This window comes from Pocillopora damicornis, chromosome 1 (genome assembly GCF_964200805.1).
Source record: "Pocillopora damicornis chromosome 1, jaPocDami1.2, whole genome shotgun sequence".
Classification (NCBI taxonomy): domain Eukaryota; kingdom Metazoa; phylum Cnidaria; class Anthozoa; order Scleractinia; family Pocilloporidae; genus Pocillopora; species Pocillopora damicornis.
The window spans coordinates 22539694-22559601 of NC_142670.1; the positions used below are offsets into that span (position 1 = coordinate 22539694).

Genomic DNA, 19908 nt, shown 5'->3' on the forward strand with positions numbered 1-19908 from the left:
GTGGAATTTATAAGTATTTTTCCCTGAGTTTTGTAAGCTCCTGTGTGATAGATTCTGCAGGAGTGTTATGGAACAAATTTTATCTCGGAAACTAAAAAATAATACATGAGAGAAGTTCAAAGGAACATGTTGACAACAGAGTAAAGGAAAGAATAAACTAAAATAACTGATCAGGAAAAACAGGACGCTTTATTAAAGCTTAAAGAAATGTTTATCACTAACTTTTGTACTCAGAATCGCATAACAATTAAGATGAAGCTTTCTTTCTCTAGAGGATTGCTTTGTTAGGTGTAACAATTAGAAATTGTGGAGACTTTGGGGAATAAGCCTTTGTTTTGCAACAAGCAGCTGGAATCTCTCACACAGAAATGTGCACATAAACGTAATGTAACCAACATCGCTGCCATCAATAGGGTATAACGAGGAAGTGGTGATGAAAAGACCACAAAGGATCATTTTAAAACTCTATTTCCAAGCATTTTTTGATTCTAAAATAATTATAATATTTGGGTACATGGAAAAAAAAAACAAAGACAAAAATTAACCACCAAAGGAGAAAAAATAAAGCAGGTCAAAAATGAATGGATGATCAACATTCAAATATATCAGAAATAGGGATTGATCATACTTCTGTGAAGCGTATTACAATAATAACTACTCTGTCTCTTGTGGAGATCCCGCATAGTGATCTCTTCTCTTCAGTTGCTTGTATTGTCTTTTGCCATGAAGATTGGTTGCGATATTAACTTGGTTAAAAATAGAATATTAATGAACTTCGATAACTTCCAAGGCTATCTTATTTCCTAAAACTTTACACAACTTATTCTTTTATTTCGTTTCTTGAAAATTTGCCGCTTAAAAATTATCTACACTAGTATGGTGTTGAATCAAAATATATCAAAATTCCACAATTTCCACAAAACAATTTTTGGTGTTTAATAAACTTAATTAACTGTGACTCTCGAAAACCAAAGAGAGCAAATTTTCGACATATATTATTCAAGACTGTGCAGCATATATTCTACGTAGTGCATCAGTTGAAATGATCGATGACTGGACACTGCACGCAAAAGGTTTCTTATTCAGTGAAGTCGCGAAAAACTGTTTCTAATCAAGACATTCAAAGCAGAGGTCGTTTGAATAACCCCTTATCATTTACACGAGCGTCCTATTTCATAAGACACTCTAAAAATGGTTCTAATCCCATTGCTCCATGTCATTTGCACTGCGTTTGTTTTGGTGTATGCTAAACCAGAAGGTAAGGCGCTCATCGTCTTTTCCTATCGTCTTGAGCTTTCGTGTTTCAGTTCTTTTCAAATTTTCTGGTGGATTCATATCAACAGGATATCAAAACTTTTTAGGGTTTTCTCTGATCTCCCGAAGAGGAGTCATACTTATTTTTTTGACTACTTTATTGGTTGGTGCGCAAATATTTCTAGTCACTCTCATGTTTTTAAGAATTTTAACGAGGAAATATACCCAGGACTATCGTCTTTGCAGAACAGAAAACCTCTACGTAAAATAGTTTTAACTTATTTGTACGTCTTGACATGATGTGATTGTTTAGAAATTAGAACTGATTTCAGCGAAAAATTATCACACTGTTACTTGTGGTACCACAAGAATGACGTAAATAGACTTTCTTCAAACGGAACGCACGGTGATGCAGTAGGGTTATGCAAGGTCAAAAACTATTATGCTTCTAGATTTGCCTCGGTAAATTCTTATTAATGTCAGTCGATTGATAATTAAAGTAGCGTCAGCCACGATCAATAAACCCATCCTGTCGAAGCTTTTCCTGATACCTTGGCATGAAGCGATCAGGAGGATTTCTAATCCTTCTCAGACGGAATGCCGGTTCATCGCAGGGTTTAACCCCAAGCATTCCGTCGTGTTTCCTAATACTTAAATAGTAACCATTTGTAATTCTGGCTAGAGAGAAGGGTGTCATTGTCGTCGCATTGACACCGGCTACTTCAAGCCAATATTATTTTACCTCATGGCTCTTCATGCTTTTTGCAGAAACATGTCGCATCATTCAATTCACGCGTAAAGTAAACGAAAAGGCTCTTGAAGGTCACACGATTGCAACGATTAATTCAAACAATGTCGACTTTTGTGAGATCCAGTGTTTCCTTAACCACGATTGCGTCTCTTATAACTTTGGGCCAACTGAAGACAACAGTGACACATATGCATGTGAACTGAATAACTCAACAGATAACAAAAGATTGAAACCTAAAGCGATGTACGTATACAGCGAAACAGAGGTAGGCTGTTACTTCCATTCTGATTTGCTGTAAGGTTTCTGTTTATTCATTTTTATTCCTTCATTCACGCACTCTTTAATTCGAAATCAGTTAGTTTCATTATGACACTGATTTATCTTTAGTTCGTCATCTTGTTTCTTCTTTTACCGATCTAGGACTCCTGCCGGTCAAATCCTTGTTTAAACAATGGCAAATGTCAGTACGGTTTTACAGTCAAAACTTTCCACTGTCTGTGTACCGTTGGCTTTACTGGAGAATTATGCGAAAGGGGTAAATATTTTGATCAAGTAGTAGGGTAGGGTGACCGCATTAAATGTGGTTTTTGTCGACGTCAGCTTATTATAGCATAGCATAGCATAGCAACATAGGACGCGTCTCGCTAGGAATTTTTAGTGGACCCCATAAGTAAAAAAATAGGAAAAAAGAAGCTTATAAAAGATATGCATATGCTTGCGTTATTATTTTTTCTAAGTTGCCGTATGAGTGCATTTTCACATTAGCTAATACGTTGATGGCTCAGAATCTAAACAGGTTTTCGTCTCTTTTAAGATTCCTCCCTTAAACATTTTGTGTTCCCAGATATCGATGAATGCAAAGATGCAGCCATGTCCACTTTAGCTAACCGCTTTACGACGCGGAATCTAAAGAGTTTTTTTTTTTGCTATTAAGACGAACCTCTAAATTAATGTCAATGTTGGCAGCTATTTGAGAGATGTTAATGCATTAACAATGCATTAACAAACAATTACCCATGGAAATTAGCCCACATTTTAGAGGCCTGTTTTCACGCACCACTGTCGTATTTCTATTACATTACCTCTTATACATCACTCATGCTTCTAGATATCGACGAATGCAGCAGTGGAAGCCATGATTGTGACGTAAATGCGAATTGCACCAACACTAATGGCTCCTATAGCTGCACCTGTAATGAAGGATACTCTGGAAAAGGAGATTCATGCCAAGGTAAAATTAGATTAAACTTAATTAAAAATTCAGAATAATTATTCATCACCAATAATTGCCTTGTTATCCAACAAATTGGCTAAGATTTTTTTTCTCTATTCAGTTACCCTTTGCAAATCTATTGAGTTCACAGATATTGATGAATGGAACTATGATAGTCATGTTTGTGATGCTAATGCTAACTGTACTAACACCAATGGTTCTCATTATTGCATATGTAAGGAAGGATACATTATAATTGGACAGTCTTGCCAATGTAGATTAGATAAGTCATACTTTATGTCGTGAAAAGCAGCTATCCATAGCAAGTATTGTATTCGTAACTAGGCTCATGATGAAGAGGCAACGTAATGATTTTCACGCCCCTACCTCGTATTTCTATTAAGTAACGGGTTTCATCATATGCATACATTCACATTTTTCGAAGGTTTAAAATATAGTAAATGCGGATATTTTTCGAAAAATAACACTAAACTAAACCAAATGTGAATAATGATCAGTGCCTATATTTCATATGCGGTGCCCTAGGTAGTAATATGATGACCGCTGGCCGGAAACGGAGAGCACCCAAAATTAGGACACCCTCGATTTCGGATACTACAAGCTCGTGCGTAAATACCATACAGAGAGACTTTCTATGAAGGGTTCTATATCTATATCATTTGTACCACTAGATATCGATGAGTGTCTCAAGTCTATTTGACCATGTAACCTTTATATCTGAAAAAAACTGAAAATAACGAATATGAAATCGAATGTGAGTCTGACTTAGTTGAACTGTAATGATTTTATATCAGCTCGGACGAAATGAAATTATAACTCACCTTCTTCACCCGCAACTTTAATTATCAATAAAGACAACAGAGCGACCAAGAAGCAAACTTTTCTGGAAAAGCCATGGTAAAGACTAAATTGAGTCGCTATGTAGGGTCATCGCTTGTGACCTCTCAAAAGATTTGATGTTTGTTTACTTCTTCTGTATGCAGAGATTTCTAATCTTACAATAGGGAGATGTGGATTTTCTTTACGACTTTGTGCCTTGCAGGGCCTGTGATTGGCTCAGAATTTAGCTTAGGCGGCATTCGGTCTGATTAAGGTAAATAAAACTCATTGAAAATGTTGATTGAACAGCATGCGAAATATTCCGCTGATGAGATAACTGTAAACAGTGTTACAATAATTGCGCTTCTAGGTTTTGAAAATGATTTGACCACATGATGATCGACTAAAGGAACAGGTTTTATTGTTTTTCCTAGAAGATCAAAATATAATTCTTTACCCTTCCTTTGCCGTCACTGAAGCCAGTAGACATGGAATAAAGGATGTGGCTTGGACTAATTAATGAGGTGTCTGAATAAGGAACAGGTTCAAAGCTTGTTCTCCGCACGTCAAGTTTAAATCGAGAAAAAACTCCCTACTTTTGTTGATGCTCTGTTACCAAGATGAGAAAATCATTTTATTTGTGGATACATGTATTCTCATTACCTGTTTCCTGGACAATGAATGGAATTTGTAGGGAGAAGTGACAGGTTAATCGCCTCTGGGAGTCAAAGGGTTAACCAGCCGGGGTTGGCTTTACCACATTTATAACTATCCACGCATGTTGTTAGAGTTCTAGTTCCTCCAAATCTCCTCAAAATACAAAATCTTTGAAGTATTATTCTATCTTTTGGTAGAACTGCCTAGATATTCGGTCTTTTCCAACAATAGAAACTACTGCTCTTAGTTGACTGAGTCCTTAAATTATAATCATTTACAACGTATTTCAAAACATTCTGGGATTCGAAGCTTACAACACAACTATTGTGGTAGAAATAGTTCATAATTACATAGACTAATAGAATGTTCTAGTTTTCCTTGCTATGTCATCAGAAATTTTGAGTATCAATGTCATAGTGACTAAGAATACTAGAAATTATTTACAGTCTCTATCCATAACACACCTAACACGGTTTAAAAATCCTTGTAAATGATAATGCTAATGAAATCGTGACTTAACATGGTAAACAACTTGCATATAATCACGGACCGCCGTGACCCATCGAGAATAGCAACTACATGTAGAGAAGGCGTGGTTATCAAGAGCTGCTTTAGTTTCCGCTAACGACCTGAATAAACATCAAGAGTCCAAAGCGTTTTGTAATAGGCAAAATACAATGCTCAAAGTTGTGCTTAAAACTTACTCAGTGAAGCTCTTCGATTGGAATAGATAAAGATGATATTAAGATTATTTGAAAGCTCACTAATGCCCATAGTTGTTCCGATACTCGGAAAAACAACAATTGTTGAGTCGACTCTGATGACTCTCTTCTTCTTCTTCTCTTTACGCTAATCACCCTGAGGGAGTTTCTCTCTCTACGAGTAGTTAAGAAAAAGCTTAAAGTTGAGAGCAAGTGTGGACTTTATGTCTCATCCGCATGAATCGAACTAACTGGCATGATCACCAAATAATAATAATAATAATAATAACAGTTTATTAAACTCTCTTGCAGTAACTTACTGAATTAACGCGTTATAATACAATGAAAACTTAATGAGATCAACTATGTACATGTCTGTAGATGTTAAGTACAAATTATATGCACCACACCAGAATATGTATCACATTTGTTAGAAATACTTAAAAATACTTAAAAGTGAAAAAGTCTTCGGTGCGCTTTGTTCTACAGGTAGTAACGTTTCTGTAAAAGTACCGCTGGTCTGATTTGTGCCTTAGGGTGTAGGGACAGGTACTGTCTAGGCGTGTTGTTAGAAGAGGATGAAGAGAAGTCCTTCATTTTGTACATATACTCTTTACATATCTTATCTCTTCTATACGCAAGAGTCTTCACTCGTGCTAACTCGAGGGCATCTAAGGAGCTATCACCACACGGGAAAATATCTTAAGCGCCCTTTTCTGTATGGATTCAATTATGTCAGGCAGATGACCTGAAATGGATTGCCACAACGGCACCATGTACACTAGAAGAGATCTAACAGAACTTGTATATACCTTTAACATGCTACCTTGGTCAACGCCGGCTCGACATAGAATATGTAGGGAGTAGAGCTTCTTGCAAGCTTTTTTATATATGTAGTCAACATGACTATTCCACCCTAAGTCGATACACGTTCTATACAGTTGTTACCAACAACTAATGGTCTGAGAGTAAAGTTAGGATATGACATAAAGTTAATTAACATCTCTTTACATTTCATAGAGTTTAGACTCGTGTTGGGATCCATAGAGAATTTGTGAATGTCAGATACAATCGAATTGAGCAGACTGATAGAGTTCCTGGGTAGTATTTCTATGGCAGACATATCATTCACAAACTTGACTCTCAAATGCAAATCAGCTGAAAGATTGTTTGTCATTATTGTGAAAAGTATCACTCCTAGTTTTGTTCCCTGAGGCATACTCTCTGCCTGCTCTCTGTCTGTTAGGAACGCCGCAATCCAACTGATGAGCGCGGGATCAACCTCTAGTTTTCGCAACTCAGTCATTAAGATGTTATGGTCAATTATAGTCACCGAAGAAGACCCGGGCTCCTAGATGAGCACAATCTACTTCCGCGTAAATGGCTTGTAACATGAATAGAAGAGCATCTGTTTCGAGTGGCCTCTACGCGCAAACTGTCGCGGGTCGATTTTTCCATGTAATTGTGGCAGTAGTTTATTGCCCGTGAATCTCTCCATGACTTTAGGCAGTGTACACGTGAGTGATATCGGGCGGAGTTCGCTCTTTATTTCTCTTGGTGGGTTTACCTTCGGGATTGGGATGATGATGGAAGATTATAGAGGTGATGGGATGTATCCCTCCTTAAGAGACTGGTTACAAATGTTTCGGAACTAGCTCGTGTACAAAGTTCTTAAACAGTTTATTTGGGATGTTGTCGGGTCCTACAGCTTTCGCAACGTTAAACGTCAGGGATCGGAACACTTCCTCGTTGGAGACCAAAAGTTCCTGTGGTACTAGGCTTGGGGGAGAATCACCGGTCAAAGGTGTAAATTGGTCTGTAAGACTTACAAAAAGTCATTAATCTTATTTGCAAGTAATTTGGTATTCATGGTATCCCCAAGAAATTGATGGTATCACTCCTGCTAAGTGTCTTGGCATGGAGTGACTTTACTTGCCTCCACCACTTACTAGAATTAGTGCATTCCACTTGAGCAACTTTATCATGACAGTAGTGATTTTTAGCTTTTTTGACCTCGCCCTGGACCTTGTTCCTCCAACATTTGTAATTCGAAGAGTCCCTTCCATGTCTGAGAAATGCAGATTGTCTTTTGCGAATCCAAGATTTCAGTTTTTTAGAGATCCAGGGACGGTCAGTTGTGTGTTTCTTAACTACTTTTCGTGGACGGAAGGAATCAATAGCAGAAGTAAGTTCCATCATCAACAGCCTGAACTTAACTTCACAAGACTCAATATTAAGAACCGAGTACCAATCCTTCTCGGTCATCCATCGCCCCAGCGCACGCCATGCACTGTCGCGCATATCGCGTGACTCTATTTTCTTAATGACCGGTTTGTGTTCGGATGATATCATTGGTCTGGCCAAGATGGTATAATGATCAGATGAAGCGACTTTGGGCAGTTGCAATAATCAAGGATATTAAAAAGCCTCCTTCAAAGTCAAAACAAAAACATTCAGAGATTTTAACTCAGACTGGCTTCTTATGATAAAAATCAATCCTGGAATGTTGCCTCTTCCAAACTGGGCCATTGCCCGATTATACGAAGTTACCGGTATGCTAAGAATTCCAAATCAATTTGTCAAAGAAACAGAGATATGTGTCTTTAAAGATGCACATCAGCAAAATCGAATTCAAAATATATTATATTCAATATCAGATAAATATAGAGTCGTAGAATGCCCTAGACGCATTAGAAATTGTTTCAACTGCAAATATTTCTCATTTCTAATGAAGTACACGATTCAGTTTGTTGTGCTCCAATTTTCTTAGTTGGAGACTATATCCATACTGCTATAGTGTTGTTCGTAAATTGAATTTCTAATTGTAACAGGACCGAGTGGAGTCTAATTTCGCTCTTTCATGAGTATGATTAAAGACCGAATTGGACAACTCAAAGTCCCGTTACCAATTAATCATAACCATTGCAATTTAAGAAAATACATATGCATGTGTATTTACTCTACTTTCGGTAGAGACACTGCTTTGTAGTGTAAGTGGTTGTTGCTGTAATAACACAGCGAACCACACGTTCAAGCGGTTACTGAACAGACATTTAATATCTATCAAGTGCCTCGAAGGTACAAACGAAACTGAATATATAATAAGTCTAACAGCACGTGCAAATGAAATTCAACACAGGGCGTGAAAATTACAATATTATAACACCCTCCCTTTTATAGAGAAATAAGAAAACAACTTAACGGGAAAAAAAACAAACAAACGACTAAGCACATATTAATGAAATTCAGTTCCTTGGAAAGAGTTCCTAGGCTTAAGTAAGCACATAGTCCTGTAGACGCTTGGGCGGCTGACGGACGCGCGTGGACCTTCTCGGTGCCTGTAAAGGACTGGGCGACTTAGGTGCATCTGGCACCGAAGACAACGGATCGCACGGCTGGTCGAATGTTTCCACGCGTGTATCTTCGCGTGTCCCTGTGGAAGACTGCTTGCACGCCTCTATGACGTCGTCATCTTCAACTTTGATAGGCGCTTCATGAGACTTGCGTAGCTCAACACGATTTCGTCGAAGGAGTCCTTGAGGCAACTCAATCTCGTAAGATCTTTTGTCAATGCGACTCTTTACGACACCCTTTTGCCACTCTTTTCTTCCCGCGCGCCAGGGCTCAACTCGCACAGTATCTCCGGGCTCTAAGGGCTGGAGGTCTCGTGCGCCTCTGTTGCAGTACTTGGCTTGTTGCTGCTGGCGGCGATGAAGCTTGGTATATGTCACGTTCTCGTCTGAAACAGATGGCTTTAATAATGCAGCAGTCATCGGCAGCAGACTTCTTGTCCTTCTGCTAAATAGCCGTTGTGCTGAGCTGATTTGCATACTCACAGGCGGTGTGTTTCTGTGGTCTAGTAAAGCGAGAAACGCGTCTGAACCAGTCTTGCCGCACTTTAACAGAATTTTCTTCGCTTGCTTAACGGCGCTCTCAGCCTTTCCATTCGACTGACTATGATACGGACTGCTAGTTCTGTGCTCAAAATCCCACTCTTTAGAGAATTTCAGGAAATCGCGCGAGACGAACTGTGGCCCGTTATCAGTAACGAGTTGCTCAGGAATGCCCATTCTCGCGAAATGACCTTTAAGCTTCTTGATGACGTAGACAGAGGATGTAATTCTCAGATGGTCGAGCTCGAAGAAATCGCTAAAATAGTCCACAGTCACAAGGTAACTTTTTCCATTTAACTCAAATAGGTCTGCTGCAACGAACTGCCACGGCCGACTAGGTGCTTCGTGGCTGATGAGTGTTTCCTTCCTTTGACCCTGTTCGTACTCTCTGCAGGCTTCACATGTTGACACATAGTTCTTGATATCTCCTGTCATCCCAGGCCAATAAAGACACTCACGCGCTCTGTTAAGGCAACCATTAACTCCAAGGTGCGAATTGTGAATACTTTTTAGGAGACCACTCCTAGCAGCCTTGGGTACCACTACCCTTTCTCCCTTAAAAATCAGACCATCCTGAACGGACAGCTCATCTCTCATATCGAAGTAAGGAGAGGCTTGAAGCGGCAGGGTACTCTTATTTTCAGGTCAGCCATGCTGAATCACTGCCTTCAGAACTTGAAGCGATTCATCCTACTCTGTCTCCCGCTGAATTTGCAGTAGCCTGGCTTCAGATATCGGCAAGTAATTCATCATGTTGATTGTCTCAAACTCTGACTCAATCTGCGCACCCGAGGGAAGATAAGCTCTAGAGAGAGTGTCCGCTAAGAACATTCTGCTTCCCCTCTCGTACTGTACCACCAAATCGTACTTTTGCAAACGGATCAACATTCCTTGCAACCTCTTAGGAGCGCGATGAAGCGGTTTCATGAAAATTGACTCAAGTGGCTTATGGTCAGTATGGACAACAGTTCTTCTACCGAAGGTAAAGTCATTGAACTTCTCTACTGAAAACACGATTGCCAACATCTCCTTTTCAATCTGCGCATAGCGAGATTCCGTCTCTGTTAAGGCTCTACTAGCGTACGCAATTGGGTGACCATTCTGCATTAAAGCTGGATCTCAATCACTTCAGTGGGCTTGTAGTAGGCTAGAACGGGTGCTGATGCAATCAATGTCTTGACATCATTCCAAGCCTTCTCTTGCAAATCATCCCAACTCCATGCTGCATCTTTATGGGTAAGATCTCGTAGAGGCTTCATCACATCAGATAAGTGGGGTAGAAAACGGCTAAGATCATTGACCATTCCATTCAGGCGTAAAATATCACCTCGGTCCTTTGGGCGTGGCATCTCGACGATTGCTCCCCATTTCTCTGGATCTGGCTTTAGACCCTCTGTGGTTAGCAGGTGCCCATGAAATGGAATCTCTTTACACTTGTACTCTAACTTCTCGGCATTGAGCTTGATACCTTTCTGCTGACATCTGCGCATGAATCCATCTAGATTGCTGTCATGATCAGCCCCGCACGTGCCATGGATGAAAATATCATCTGCAATACACTTTACACCCGGGAGGCCTTGTAACTCTTCATGGAGACGTTTCTGAAAAATTTCACTCGACAACAAATCATCAATGACGGGAATTTGATAACGTTCCCTCTTCAAGACAGTGTTAAGTGGTCGCGGGTCAATACGGCTACAACAATCTGACTAACCCACTTGGTCGGTTCATCAAGAAGAGTGATTACTTTAAGACGTTCCAACCTTTGGAGCTCTTCTTTGAACTTCTCCCGAACAGACACAGAGACTTTTCTTGCTGGAAGGATAGCAGGCTTGCAATCTGGGTCAACTTGCAGGCGAACTTTTCCTGGAAGTGTTCCGAGACCTTTGTTAAAGACATCCGCGTAATTAGCTGTGAGGTCATCATTTGCATACTCCACGACATTAATGAAGTTTTCCTTGTGTACAGTTAACAGCTTCATTTTCTGCGTTGAATTTAAGCCAAGCAGAGGGGTCAAATCCTCTTTCACGACTAGAAACCGGACCTTGTACTTCTCATTAGTTTTCGGATTCACAACAGGCAACGCACAGGAACCGACAGGCGTCACTTTAGTTCCATTCCACATGACAAGCGTTTGCGAACACGAGTCGAGTTCCTCACCCTCAGCATACCTCAGAGGTAAAATATTTGCACTTGCACCACAATCAACTTGAAATTGTACCGGTTGCTGCCTAACCAGCATCCTCGCATACACAGCTCTCCCTCTCAAAGCCTGTACTCGTACAACGCTGATCTCCTCTAACTCCTCTTCGCTCTCAATATTATGGACAGGAACTTTCTTGCACTTCTTGGCAAAATGATTCTTTTCCTCGCATCGCTTGCACTTCTTTCCCCATGCGGGGCACATCTTCCTATCAGGTTGATGGTCATAGCCACAAAATTTGCAGGAAATTTTCTTTGCCGACCGCCCGTCCACCGGCGTTGGAGCTGGATGCTTTTTAGAACTTGACTTTACTTGATTAATGTTATCCACCGGCCCAGATAACGACTTCATTTGCAACTCAGCAACTTCCTCCCTGCGACACACGTCGATGCAACGATTCAGAGTAAGATCTCTCATTCTCAGTAACTTCTTGGTCGTCTGCTCGTTTTTAATTCCAAGCACAATGTGATCACGGATTAAACTATCCCGCAAACAATCGCAAAAATTACATGTTTTGGCCAGATTCCTCAACTCGGCAACAAAACTATCAACCGACTCCGTTGGAAGCTTGTCTTGTCTTGCAATGTTTCTCCATTTTTCCCATTACAACGCGCCAATCACTCGAGTTCTCCCCCTCAGCGTAGTTGAATGTTTTGATGACTTTCAACGCATCATCTCCGATTGTATGTTTGAACATCGCCAACTGAAACTCCTGGGTTTCCCGATCCAAACGAGAAATGACAAAATAATTGCTATATTTCTCCTTCCAAAGCTTCCAGTTTTCGGCAATTTCTCCAAGTCAAGGTACTTCGGCGGAGTAATCTGATGAAAGGTCGACGATGGCGGCGCTACCGCACCAGACTGTCCATTGGAGGTATCACCACCGGGCATGCTGTATAACGTAGACGGTTAAAAACAAAGCAGAAGCGGCCACCGCTGCCACCATGTAATAACACAGCGAGCCACACGTTCAAGCGGTTACTGAACAGACATTTCATATCTATCAAGTGCCTCGAAGGTACAAACGAAACTGAATATATAATGAGTCTAGCAGCACGTGCAAATTAAATTTAACACAGGGCGTGAAAATTACAATATTATAACAGTTGCTAGGTTATTTTAATAATCAACTCTGTAAATGGGGGATTTGGCAGAGTGGACTTAATATGTTTGGCCGCTTTAACTGTCCGACTACAGGTGTCCAATTACGGTCGACTGTCCGATTACAACTCTACAGATTAATTAGTGCTAAAATAAAGCGGCTAACAGGACATTGAGGACATTGTAATGGTTATGACTGGTCTTGGAGGAGAGAGAGGCGAAACTGTTATGTTTTGTTACTTATACAACTCGTAAGTTTCATTACTCTATTAGCTTTGCTTGGTCCCTAAAAAACGCAACTGGTTCTTTGCCTGTCTATACTACACCATAAATGGTGCTAATCAAATCTGATTTAATTTCCCAAAGATTTCTGCAAAATGGAATTTACATCTTCTCTTGCTTTCCCTAGCAAACGGCTCATAAACCACCTGATACGAACCGTAGAATCCCCTGTGCAAGACTTCTGCTCAGCTCTATGCTACGTGGAACCCAACTGCGTCAGCTATAACGGATTAGTGACCAGCGGATCTCCAGTAATCACAAAATGCGAACTGAATAATTACACACACAATGAACATCCTCAGGATCTCAAGTCCTGGACAAACTACAAGTATAAAGCAACAATGGTGAGTACTTCCTAATCCTATTTGTGCTTTTCGTTTATCCTTGGCTTGGTGATTGGTTGGTATCCTACCATGGCCACGCGAATAACATTACTGGTCACTTGGTAGATTTGTATATAAAGCTGGCTCAACCTCGGATTGTTTAGCTTGTAACTGTTTCGATGGTAAGTTGTTTCGCAGCCATGTTGTTTGGCTGGTTGCGCAAGGTTTGTTTGCAGTTGGTTTTATGGTTGATTGGTTGCCTGGACGGTTAAATGGTTGGTTGAAACTTTCATTTCAAAGTATCATTACCACTTACCGCTTCAATTGGCATGTATCTGCTTTAAACCTCGTTTTCACATGAAAACACTTGTGGACAGAATCCATGCCAACAGTGTGGCACCTGTCAGACAGGATTTACAAACAAAGGTTAGAAATGCCTTTGCCCACCTGAATAAAGGGGCACCAATTGTGAGGAAAGAAATGGTAGGTAAAAAAACATTTTTCATTTGGTGAAATATTTTTATGAAAATCTCTACCTTACCCTTTAAGTTATCTATCGATGAATCCAACTGTCAGTCCTATTCAGCCACCCTTTCGTCCGTCTACTTCTCCAGATGTCTGAATCCCCTTTTGTCCCTCCTGCTTTCCTATCCATCTGTCTGACTAAGCGGCTGGCTGTCTAGCCGTTTATTCTTTTTACCCAACTCACATTCGTTTGTTCAAAATCAATTCACCACATATTTGCTGGTTCTTTTCCCAACAATAAGATGAATACAGATGACGCCATTTACAGTTTGCTTTGGAGCAAGAGATGATTCGTATGGTGTCTTTAGAACTCCCAAAGTGGGTAACATCATTACATTCAAATTGACGTACAAATCTGCCTATTGACTTGTCATCCATCTAACCCAGGCTGCCTTTGGAACCGTCTCATTCCTAACCAAATGGCCACGTTGATAACTGACAAAAACCTTAATCTTCTTCCCCCAAAGAGTGATTTCCTACCAGATTATCGGGACTGCAAGTTTTACATCCTGCCTTGGGCCACAACCGAATCGCCACGACTGCTCTTTGATAATTTCTTTACATCGCTGACGGTGGTGATGAACCGAGAATTCCAAAGCTGGTACGGCGAGGACCTGTTCAAATGGGGTTATGGCGATAACGTGAGAAGATCCTTGATAAAGTCACTTTTTTTCTAAAGAAGGATGATAAAAGCAAAGGAGAACAGGTTATCATAGCATTCTTAAATATGTTTACACCGAGGGAGGATGCGTCTGCCATTTACTCATCATCTTTTGGTCGGAATGAATGAAAAATGTGGTAGATGTATTTTTTGATCTCTAAAATTTTGAAAGTATTTCGATCAAAACTTCCAATAGAACTTGAACGTTTAGGTGTCCGTTATCCTAAGAATATGGAATGATATTCCTAAGAGACTTAATTCCTTTTTATTGGGCAAAGCAGAAAACAACTATTTGCGTCATTTGCGTGAATTTCCATTTGCTTTGTTCCATGTTTTTTCAATAGGACGCTTTCCTTCATAACAATAGATCGGTTTGGGCTGCTTAGTCCACAGCTGGGAGCTGGTGATCGACCTAAAACTTGTGGCATACGTGTGGGATAGAAACAGAAGACCGTAGTCTCGAGGCCAACATGGAATTTTTTGCATGTTTCATGTTCGTAACTTGCGTTGACTTGCTTGACGTTTGGCAAAGATGATTGGAAAACTGCCAATCATTTTCCATCGTTCAATTCATTTATGGGTGCAATCTCATTTCATATATAAATTTCATTCTCTTCGCTGATACAGAAAGAAGTAACAAATAAACTAAGTAAGGAAAACAGCTACGTCCACCATCCACACACAACTGTAACTCATTTTTGTAAAATAAAAAGGTATTTAACGAAGATTTTTAAGCGTATCCTACTCAGAAAGTTGGATATAAGATGGAAAACACAAACAACCTCAACAACTACGAATTACGTCAATTAAAAAATCCTTTATTCCCAACCCTCTTATCTCAATAACATGTACGTATTACACTGTTAAGTTTAGTTCCATTGTAGTTTGATGTTTTTTCATCGAACGGAGGTAGAATTTTACTGCACTTAACCATCTCAGAGAAATTTGTTTTACCCTAGAACATTGCTAGAGTATGAAAGAGTTTTTTACGAGTCCTAAAAAAAGTTATTGATGCAGAAATCTTCAGGGACTAGTTTAAAATTTCACTAAAAAATTAATGACCCAGTTTCGTTGGATTATTGGGAAAATTGACATAAATGTTGCGTACGACTTGTGAAGTTTTTTTAATGTCAAAATTTAAGGTATTGCAACGTCCGCTCGTTTGCCACTGGTCAAAAATACCTTTGATTTTAGAAAGAGCCTTCTTAACCTTTTTCGTCAACCTCAAATGCCGAGGTCAAAACTTTTTACAGAGGAAAAAATAGTTTTTTTTCGGTCTTATTTCTCAGACGAACCCCATTTATACTCACAAAGACTGGGTATACATAACAGGTGGCATCTGGAAACAGTTAAAAATGAAAAGATAACTTGACTACTCTCCTTCTGAGATGTATAATGTTTGACTTTTTTCGTTTCAAATTTACTTATCTTCCGGGAAAAGGTCGATTTATCACATTTATACTGAATTTGTTGACAGGAAACAATGGCACGTCTCAATAATCATTAGCATAAATTTCCTCTTTCCAAGATAACCGGTCTTAATAGCCATAGGTGATTATTAAATGCAATTTTTTTTATAACTTCTCCACTACGACGAAGGTAAGAAACGTAGATAAAAGATTGGCGGATCGCTTTTCTTTGTGGGTTTTGTCCTATCTGCCCTGAAATAATATCGCTCCGGACAAGTCATAAGAATGCCTCGCACGATTTTACGTATAAAGACATGAAATAAAAAAGCCAAAATATGTGCCAGTCTACTTTCATTTCTTCTCAAATTCTATTTTATCTTGCTTTAGGTTTTTGTTTGTATGTAGATTTTGGTAACTCGATCTATTTCAATTTTCCATCACATTTCGTACAACTTTTAATACAGCAGTTAGCTTTCGGGTTTAGGAAACGTTTGGAGATGAAATTGGTGTGTTAGACATTTAATTTCTAATTCCATTTTCTACTGTTCGTTATCTCAAAGTCGTAATAGTCGTGTGAATTTTCGCATTGTTTGAACTTTCATGATCAGTTTCCTTCTCCTAACATTTGTTTGAAAAAAATTTACATTCCTTCTGAGAATCCCTTGTGATTTGTGTCTAGTACCTGCATTTTTTAAATGGACGTTATCATGATTTACATATCCAGATGTAGATGCTACTCAGGGGGAAGTGATCGAAGCAGTTTTTTCGTTTATAAGAGTCCTTATGCAAAAAAAAGTTTTAGCGAGTTGTTTTGAAAATAATCCTTGATAAATTATTGTACTTTATGATTAAACACCAGGGCACATCTGGAAGAAAATAATGGTTGGAATAGGAGTAGTAGTAATTAGCCCTAATCAATTATTAAATTTGCCGTCATCGTCATAAATATCCTTGTTTACCACGAAGCTTAATCCGCAATTAGAATAATGTATATACCAAAGAAGGCCTAACTTTCATTGTCTTAAAGACTTTGGAACCTCGAAAACATGTGAGGACATGTGAATCAAGCATCACTTACGTAAGGAATTACCTAAAGCTTGATCATGCAACTCAAACCACTTAGATATGAAAATTTAATATGGTCAGATTCCAAGCGAATGAAGTTTTAAGCAGTTTAAGAACACCTAATGAAGGGAGATATCCACACGCTAAAGAGCTTTGTATTAGGGTTGATTACCAGTTCTTTCAAACGATTTTAGGAGCGAAGTTTAATGAGAATAACACGTCTGTGTATTTTAACTCAAATTTAAAAAAAATTTAAGCAGACTTGAAACGGGAACATGACTTTTCTGTTAATTGAATTCTAAATTTTAAAAATTTCTTAATTAAAACGTTCAAGAGAACTTAACGTCTAAGTATCTGTTTTTCCTGAGGTTTTCCGTGGCCATCTTTAAAATAAGGAATGGTTAATGAAGGAAAGGGAAATATGAGAAAGGGGACTGGGGAATGAGGAATCTTTAAAATAGGAATCTTGAAAAGCGGGAATCTTTGAAAGCGAGAATCTTTAAAACTGGGAATCTTTAAAAGCGGGAATCTTGACTGAGGTTGGTTAAATACCTATGAGTTAATGTTGGAATACTTGTAAATTCATTTGTTTCGATTCTGTATGAAAGCCTTAGCAAAAAAAAATTTTTTAGGCCCGATTTCAAGTGCACGTGTTAAAAGTAGAGGTATCAAAGATATTTAATTATTTGATATCTAGATTGGTCAAATTTCAAATCGCGAATAAAGGTGATTTCAGTTAATTTATGAATATTTCGACCGAGTTTTAGACTCTTCATAAAACCTATTTAATAAACCTCGTTTTAACGAATCTCGCTTTTAAAGATTCCTCATGTAGCAGATTCTCCATTTCAAAGACTTTCCCGTTTTAAAGATTGTTGCATTTAATGATGTCCGCTTTTAATATTCGCCGTTTTAAAGATTCCTCGTTTTAAAGATTCCCGCTTAAAGGATTCCCGCTTTTAAAGATTCCTGTTTTTGAAGGTTTCCCGTTTTAAAGATTCCTCGTTTTAAAGATTCCCGCTTAAGGGATTCCCGCTTTTAAAGATTCGTGTTTTAAAAGGTTTCCCGTTTTAAAGATTCCTGCTTTTAAAGATTCTACATTTTAAAGATTTCCGCTTTTAAGGATTCCTCTTTTTTTAATATTCCTGCTTTTAAAGATTCTACATTTTAAAGATTTCCGCTTTTAACTATTCCTCATTCCACTCCCCACCCCTGTTCTTCCGCACCCCCGTTTTCCCGCTCTCCCGCTCTCCCGCTCCCCCGCTCCCCCGCTCCCCCGCTCCCCCGCTCCCCCGCTCCCCCGCTCCCCCGCTCCCCCGCTCCCCCGCTCCCCCGCTCCCCCGCTCCCCCGCTCCCCCGCTCCCCCGCTCCCCCGCTCCCCCGCTCCCCCGCTCCCCCGCTCCCCCGCTCCCCCGCTCCCCCGCTCCCCCGCTCCCCCGCTCCCCCGCTCCCCCGCTCCCCCGCTCCCCCGCTCCCCCGCTCCCCCGCTCCCCCGCTCCCCCGCTCCCCCGCTCCCCCGCTCCCCCGCTCCCCCGCTCCCCCGCTCCCCCGCTCCCCCGCTCCCCCGCTCCCCCGCTCCCCCGCTCCCCCGCTCCCCCGCTCCCCCGCTCCCCCGCTCCCCCGCTCCCCCGCTCCCCCGCTCCCCCGCTCCCCCGCTCCCCCGCTCCCCCGCTCCCCCGCTCCCCCGCTCCCCCGCTCCCCCGCTCCCCCGCTCCCCCGCTCCCCCGCTCCCCCGCTCCCCCGCTCTCCCGCTCCCCCGCTCTCCCGTTCCCCCGTTCCTCCGTTCCCCCGTTCCATCTTTTAAAGATAGCTGCCGTCAATTAGACCTTCTAAAGAAATTAATCCAAATTTTTACAATGTTGTTCTAAGGACTAATTTCGGAGTCTGATACATATGACCCAATTCTCTCCATCGAGTAAAGCGGATAACATACATTTGCCTCATTTGCATTAATTTCCACAGAAAACTGACGGCTGCACGCTATTTTTAAATTCATTTTCATAATACGGTTTCGTTCATAAAAACAGGTCGATTTTGGAAGCTTAATCCCCTGCTGGGAGCTGATGATCAATTTAAAACTTGTGCCATACGTGCGTGGTAGAAACAGAAAACCGTTACCTTGAAGCAGACATCTAATTTGCTCCAGTTTTTATGTTCGTAACCTGCAATGTATTATTGACTAACTTGACTTTTGGAAAAGGTGAGTCGCAAACGGCGAAGCATTTTTTATCCTTCGATTCACCTATTTGTACAATGTTAATTATATAACTCCTTTATTCTCTTTTCCTGATACAAAAAGAGTTAAGGTTACAACAATTTGCAAACACTAAGTCAAAAAGCGGCATTCAACATCCACCCACAAATTAGCGGGTATTTGACGAAATTTTTTTACCGTTTCTTATTCAGAAAATTGAAGATTGGATGCAAAACGACCACAACCTTTGGTAAATACGAATTATTTCATTGAAATTGTTCCATTCCCATCTCTTCTCTCTCAATAACATTTAAACGTGACACTAATGTTCTGTTAATTTACCTGTGGTTTATCAGGCGAGAATTTGATCTTTCTGCATCCTACGGGAGCTCATTTTTAACACTCTTGATCATCTCAGAATTATTTTTACAAGAGAACAGTGCTAACATATTATAAAGAATGGTTATATTTTTCTATGTATATTCGTCCATAAACATAGTTTATGTATCAAAAGTAAAACTCGGGTATTCTGCAGTAGTCTCCGGGAAAGTTATGAGCAAAAACACACTTAAGGATTAGTTTAAAGGCATTCACCTCAAAAACAGGTGGCATCTGGCATCTGGCATCTTGGTCTTGGTTTGAGAAAGATAGTTTTTGACTATTTTTATTTGAATTTATTATTTCTTGCAAAACGTCGAATTTTCTAATGTATACTGAATTTATCGGTAGAAAAATCTTGAACGCATGTGTGAATCTCCTGCGTGATGCCAAAACAACGATGTTTAATTGCAATGGAAATTAGCATAAATTTTCGCTTTCTATGATAATCCGTCTAA

At 40.0% G+C, this 19908-nt stretch overlaps 2 protein-coding genes across 2 annotated transcripts in view; one reads left to right on the top strand and one right to left on the bottom strand.

Moving 5' to 3' along the window:
• The first annotated feature begins 1025 nt into the window (after positions 1-1025).
• LOC149052803 (uncharacterized) overlaps positions 1026-19908 on the top strand; it is a 42860-nt gene continuing 23977 nt past the window's right edge. Inside the window, exons 1-4 of the mRNA XM_089181779.1 lie at positions 1026-1258; positions 2023-2270; positions 2426-2540; positions 3114-3236. Of these exons, the coding sequence (XP_089037905.1) occupies positions 1192-1258; positions 2023-2270; positions 2426-2540; positions 3114-3236 (553 nt within the window). The 5' untranslated portion in view covers positions 1026-1191. The remainder of the gene's footprint in view (positions 1259-2022; positions 2271-2425; positions 2541-3113; positions 3237-19908) is intronic.
• Positions 10416-12059, bottom strand: LOC149052804 (uncharacterized). The gene is made up of 2 exons (XM_089201212.1): positions 11024-12059; positions 10416-10910 (listed from the first exon to the last, which is right to left on the bottom strand). The coding sequence occupies exons 1-2, from the start codon at positions 11927-11929 to the stop codon at positions 10416-10418; spliced, it is 1401 nt and encodes a 466-aa protein (XP_089057338.1). The 5' UTR covers positions 11930-12059.